Raw genomic sequence first — 6,070 nt, 5'->3', positions numbered from 1 at the left:
ACTTTTTCAACATTTCTTCCTTCTTTTTATACTGTATGCTTCCTTTTTCAAATGGAAAGCCACTGAACTGACCCACATTCTTCTTTAATGAAGACACCTGAAATAGTTATCTTATTAATACTATTTAATAATGTACAAAAGGAAAATTAATTAACTTATTTATTTTCACTTTATGTATTTGGTACAGGGTCTCACTACACAGCTGGAACTTGTAGTGATCCTCCTGTTTTCAGCACCCCCCCCCCATGCTGGGATTACAGGCATGTGTCACCATGCCCAGACTCAGTCACTGGCTCAGCATGCCCCAAGAGCGGGGTTGGCACGGGGTATAGGACTGTGGGTCAAACTCTGGCCCCTGCGCTTGCCAAAGCAGACACTCAGTCTGCTGAGCTATCTTGACAGCCCTTTTCAAAAGGAAAATTTAAAGCTAACATCTTTATCTGTGTCCAAGTCACAATACTGATTTATTCAATGTTTGTTTTTCAAAACTGGAAAATGTTACCAATATATTAACATTATAAAAATCCTACCAGCTTAATTTTATAAAAATAAGAGTTTGAGTGAATTCCTATCTGGGAGTTTTTATCACAACTTATTTCACAGTATCAGAAGACATTTCTAGTTGAGACTCGTGGAATTTGGATAGTGAGGACTGAATGAGATTAAAACACGAAATTATACACATTCTAATATCAAACTTATTTGCCCCTCCAAAGCAAAGCAGTTTCTTTAATTATATAAAATACTAAGTTACACATACAGCATAATTAAAAAAACGTCCTTTGGTAAAGAACTACCACCTATTTTATCAGAGTTTTTTTTTGCTCAAAATGATATACAATTACACTGAATCATTCATTCTCAATATCCAGAATAATACCCAAATAAATTTCTTCTAATACACTTAAAACATAAAAGCTTCAGTTTGGATTTCATTATTTGAAATAAAAAGAATGGCACTGCAAAGTCCTGGGTATTACAGCTCTAACTGCTCATATCACTTATGTGATCTGTGCTAAGTTCTAAGAAGTCCAGTTTGATCATGTCCACAGTATAGAAATTGAACCCAATCTTTTTTGGGTTTTATACTAAAGAGGACTGAACCATGAGGCTTCCATACATTGGGTAAGCTCTGTACCACTGAGCTACACCACTCCCAGCCCTCACTGAGCCACGGTTTCAGTCTCCCTGGCTAGCCCTTATGGATTCTCCTATCTCAGCCCTCTCCTGTGCAGCTGAGATAAGGCTTGTGCTGCTATGCCTCGCTTATTAAACTAAGAACTAAAGAACTAAAATTATTAAAGAAATATTATTATTAAAGAACTAGGGGCTGGTGAGATGGCTCAGTGGTCTAAAGTACCTACTTAGAACAAGCTTAGCAAAGCACAGGGACCACGGTTCAATCCCCAGCACCACATGCCAGCCAGCCCCGTCCCCTGGTGGGCTGAGCTGGACACACACACACACACACACACACATAAATAAATAAATAAATAAATAAAAATTTTTTAAAAAATAAAGAACTAAAATTATGGTTCTATTGTGAAGTACTTTAATACATAAACATGTAAATAAACTAAAAGTATAAGAAAAGGTCTTACTGTGCCAGGTCTGTTGTAAAGCAGTTTGTGTAAATTTCTTAATTCGTCTGTTTTTTTCTTACTTAGAAAGAAATGTATCCTTTCAATTTCACAAAGTTTCTGTCCTTTTCCTAGAAAAAAACATTTAAATACTTACTGCACATTATACATTTATAAAGTTAATTTTATAAGAATTAGTTTGTGGGGCTGCAGAGATGGCTCAGTGGTCTAAAGCACCTATTTGGAACAAGCTTGGCAAAGCATAGGGACCGCGGTTCGATCTCCCAGCACCACATGCCAGCCAGCCTCGCCCCCTGGTGGGCTGAGCTGGCCACACACACACACACACACACACACACACACACTAAACGTTAAAAAAATAAATAAAAAAAATAAAAAAAAAAGAATTAGTTTCTGGTGTAATTTATACTTAAAAAAATTATAGCGTAATTTACATATCTCTGCTTTAATGGGGAAAATTAAAATTACTATACCAAAAATTTATTACCATTTTCTAAGCATTCAATACTCTGTTCATACTAAACACTGCTAAGCATCATTTTTCCAGATTTGGACATTTTCACCACAAAATGGAAGAAATATAGAACATGCTTTACCTTGTGCAATCGTAAATGGTTCTCTTTGTAAGGAAGACACTTGCATTGTCAGCCTCTCTACTTTCTTCTTTTCCCTCTTGCCTTCCACAATGAGACTCTTTTCTAAAAATTGATTTAATATTTCTTAAAGAAAAAACTGAAGAACATATCAACTCTACTTGATTCTTAAACAAAAAAATCATAGACTGTATTAACACACTTAGACAAACATATACAAAAGAAAACCCCCCAATATTCTCCTCTAAGCATGTTGTCAGAAGCACATGAAAGTTTTTAGCATAACATCTCACTTCCCTGGCAAACTCATAAGGACTCACCCAAAAAAAAAAAAAAAAAAATCAGAAAACATACTTTTGTCCAACGCAAGTATTTTGTTTGTAAATAATCATCCAGGCTCTAAGTTTGTTTTATCTTCTAGATATTTACAAAGTTCAGGGTGATAATTACACACACACACATACACACATAATAGTACTGACTGAAGAGAATTATTTTTCCCATCTCATTTGTTTTGGCAACTTTTGAATTGAATTCCTTTATTCTTCAACAAACAAATACATTCTTTCCTGAGCTAGGGAGTGAGCTGAGCTTTGTTACCACCCAGGCTACTTCCAACCCCCTAAATCATATACATTGTTATGTTACAGACCTGCTGCACTGCAGCCTACTAGAACTAGTGGTACTTTCATTCACTATCAGCTAAAAAAATGCTACAAACTCATAATGATGAAAATAAAATCATTCTGAAAGTTAAAACTGTTTAGCATAAACTGTCTATAACAAAAAGTGACTCAGAAAATAAATGTATACTTTATAAAGTTCAAGACATTAGTTTATCTAAAACTACCACTGGACAAGATAGGGAGTACGATCCCAGCACCTGGGAAGCTGAGGCAGATAATCAACACGAATTTGAGGCCAGCCTGGTCTACATAATAGCTAGATCCTGTCTCAATAACAAAACAACCCCCAAATACCAAACTCTACTGATGGGAATAAAATCAAATAAACTACTACAGTAACATTAGATATTGCTAACAGTTCTTTCATTCATTTCAATGAATGCTTATTTTATAGCAAACTGCACTAGATAGTAAGCAGGAATTACTAACAGATGACTAAAGCACAGTATTTCTTGAAAATGAGCATCTCAGGAATATGATGCACAGATACACTATAACATACATGATAATAAAATACCTCAAAATACAAATACTTTTGTGTGTCAAGGAAAGATCAGGAAAAAGGGAACAAAACAATGGCAATGACTCTGAAAGACAGGTGAGAGGGATATAAAGGTTTGAATACCAAGAATGAGTCATGAGAAAAGGGTGCCAGCAGGTACATGCTGACGCTGGTGTACATACGACCAGTTAACATTTTTTTTTTCCAGTTAACATCTTTCTCATGATGAATTAAACCATTCACTTGCTTCCAAATATCAGTGGTAAGTAACTCAGCCAGAAAAATTTTCTAACACTGCACTGCAAAGCCCTGAGATTTGACCCACAGTTCTGCACCCCACGCCAACACACATATGGCAGCCCCCTGAACAGTTGCACTGTACATCCCATAGGTACCTACAGTCAACATATTTGAAACATTAAGTTATAATCATCTCCAAACTTGATCACCACTGTAAATTTCTTAGAAAACACTAATACTAGCTAGGTGTGCCTACAATCCTAACACTTGGGAGGCAGTCAGGAAAATTGCTCCAAATTTGAAGCCAGGCCGAAATGCACAGTGAGACTCTAGTCTCCAGAAAAATGGAGAAAGAAAAAGTGAAAACACTAACACCATTCACTTAGATGCCAAGGGCAAAAAAGTTGGAGTCATATTTCCACTAGTTTTTTTCTCCTTTCTCCCACATCACCAATGCTTTGCTTCCAAAATGCCTCTGTACTAATTAAATGTCCAGGACTACAAAAAATAAAAACTTTCATTATGTTAGTTGTTCCACAAACACAGAGAGAGAGGGAGAGAGAGAGGGAGGGGGGAAAGGGAGAGATGGAGGGAGAGAAGGAGAGGAGAGGAGAGAGGGAGAGAGGGAGGGAGGGAGGGAGAGGGAGAGAGGGAGAAAAGAAGAGAGAAGACAATTCAGACAAGTATAAACTGTGTGAGTGTGTGTGGTACAGGGGATTGGACTCAGGACCTTGTGCTTGCCAGGGAGGTGCTTATTCTACTGAGCTATGTCCCTGGCCCCTTAGATATACTTTTCATAAAGTTTTTTTTTTTTTTTTTAAGTCACAAAGGCCACATGAAGGTGTAACCCAGTGTTAGTCTCTGTAGAGCATGCACAAGGCCCTAGTTTTGATCATCAGTACTGGGATGTGAGTGTGGTATATGTTAAAAAAAATCAAGATTCACAATTTGTCTAAAACAAATCTGGGACTCTCCAAGCATCAGTGTTTTCATCATTTGTAGTGTATCTACATAAATCATGCAATTTTCCTGACCAAAAAAATTCACAATCTTTGTGGTTATTTCAACCCAGCCCTGGAAAGACTTAAAAGACAAATAACACTAGGGGGAAAAACGAAAGTGTCTTGGCTAGGAGTGAAATACACGGCCAGTTTTCAGTTACAGTATTACAAAATACTCACAAGCAATAATTCATATTGAAGCTTTCAGTTAAACGCAGTGCTCCACTCAAATATAGAAATAAACAGTTCCTTATTAGGGGACATGCTATTTTAGGCAAAAGGCCTAGCCTGTAATCAATCTTAGCCAACATAGTACTTACAGAGAGCTGACCACTGACAGATTTAAAGTTAAAATGACAATGTAAGCCTGAGTTTGGAAAGAGAAAGTCAACTTTTTCCTAATTCGTCTGAACTGTGTGGGCCATATATGAAATAAACCTAGACTGTGCCGATGTCATCAAAGAAGGCTAAGAGTTGTGGCACTATGGATTTATAAACTGTTGAAGTATCTCTGGAAGCTGATATAATTCAAAAGGGTAGTGGGGCCCACTCCCAAAGGTTTTTGTTTTGATGCTCCCGCCCATCAACAGTTACCACCCTACTGCAGGACAAACTCAGATCAAAACCGAGACAGCTGTGGGCTCATAACTTTCTTTCATAGTTCACTGCTTTCGTTTTTGACTACTTTCTCGGCAACAGCTTTCTCCGGGGTTTTCTCATCAAAGCAGCTCTCCTCTGAGAAAGGACTTTGGCTGAAGCTCAGCAAATGTAAGAATAAAACCTTACAATGGCTCCACAAGGCAACTAACTGCATAATGAAAACAAAACACTCATTTGGCAAATGATTTTTTTAACAACTCATTTGGCGCGCGCGCACACACACACACATCACTTTTAAATAAAGAACAGATGAGACTTACAAACTTCCTGTCAAATGATAAAACGTTAGGAACGCGTAGAGAGGCGGGAAGTCAGATGCACGCCCAAATCCTATCAAGGCTAGCAAGTATTTTTTAAAAATCAAAATGAACAAAGCCGATTTTCTGCCATTGTTCAACATAAATATAAAAACACATTCCGCATACATTCCAACCAAAACAACCACTCCGATTTGATGCCTGTAGGCGCCAAAAAGTACGAAAGCTGCAGCTTTAAAAAAACAAAAACACAGCTACTTCAGCCCGCCCGAACCCCGCCTCGCGGCCCGGCGGCGCGCCTCCCTGCCCACCTTTCTCTTCCTCCTCGTCCTCGTCGTCGTCGTCGTCCTCCTCCTCCTCCTCCTCACTGTCCTCTCGCGGGTCGGGCACGTCGGGCTCCTTCTCGGACGCGGGCTGGGCCGGGGCTCCCTCCGCCTCGGCGGCGGGGGCCGAGGAGGCCATGCTGGGGACCTGCGCGCAGGACGGGGCGCCCGCGTCACCTCCGACCCCGCGGGGCGGCGCGGGTCCAC

The 6,070-nt window shown here is 39.1% G+C and overlaps 1 protein-coding gene across 1 annotated transcript in view; it reads right to left on the bottom strand.

The window, feature by feature from the left end:
• Dek (DEK proto-oncogene) overlaps positions 1-6,070 on the bottom strand; it is a 30,062-nt gene that overhangs the window by 23,560 nt on the left and 432 nt on the right. Inside the window, exons 2-5 of the mRNA XM_023712134.1 lie at positions 5,852-6,030; positions 2,198-2,299; positions 1,602-1,711; positions 2-97 (exon numbers count right to left, since the gene is read on the bottom strand). Coding sequence (XP_023567902.1) covers positions 2-97; positions 1,602-1,711; positions 2,198-2,299; positions 5,852-6,002 — 459 coding nt within the window. The 5' untranslated portion in view covers positions 6,003-6,030. The remainder of the gene's footprint in view (position 1; positions 98-1,601; positions 1,712-2,197; positions 2,300-5,851; positions 6,031-6,070) is intronic.

This window comes from Octodon degus, unplaced genomic scaffold (assembly GCF_000260255.1).
Source record: "Octodon degus isolate 3935 unplaced genomic scaffold, OctDeg1.0 scaffold00023, whole genome shotgun sequence".
Taxonomy (NCBI): Eukaryota; Metazoa; Chordata; class Mammalia; order Rodentia; family Octodontidae; genus Octodon; species Octodon degus.
Note: the sequence above shows the minus strand (reverse complement) of the source record. Positions and strands in the feature narration are given on the sequence as shown.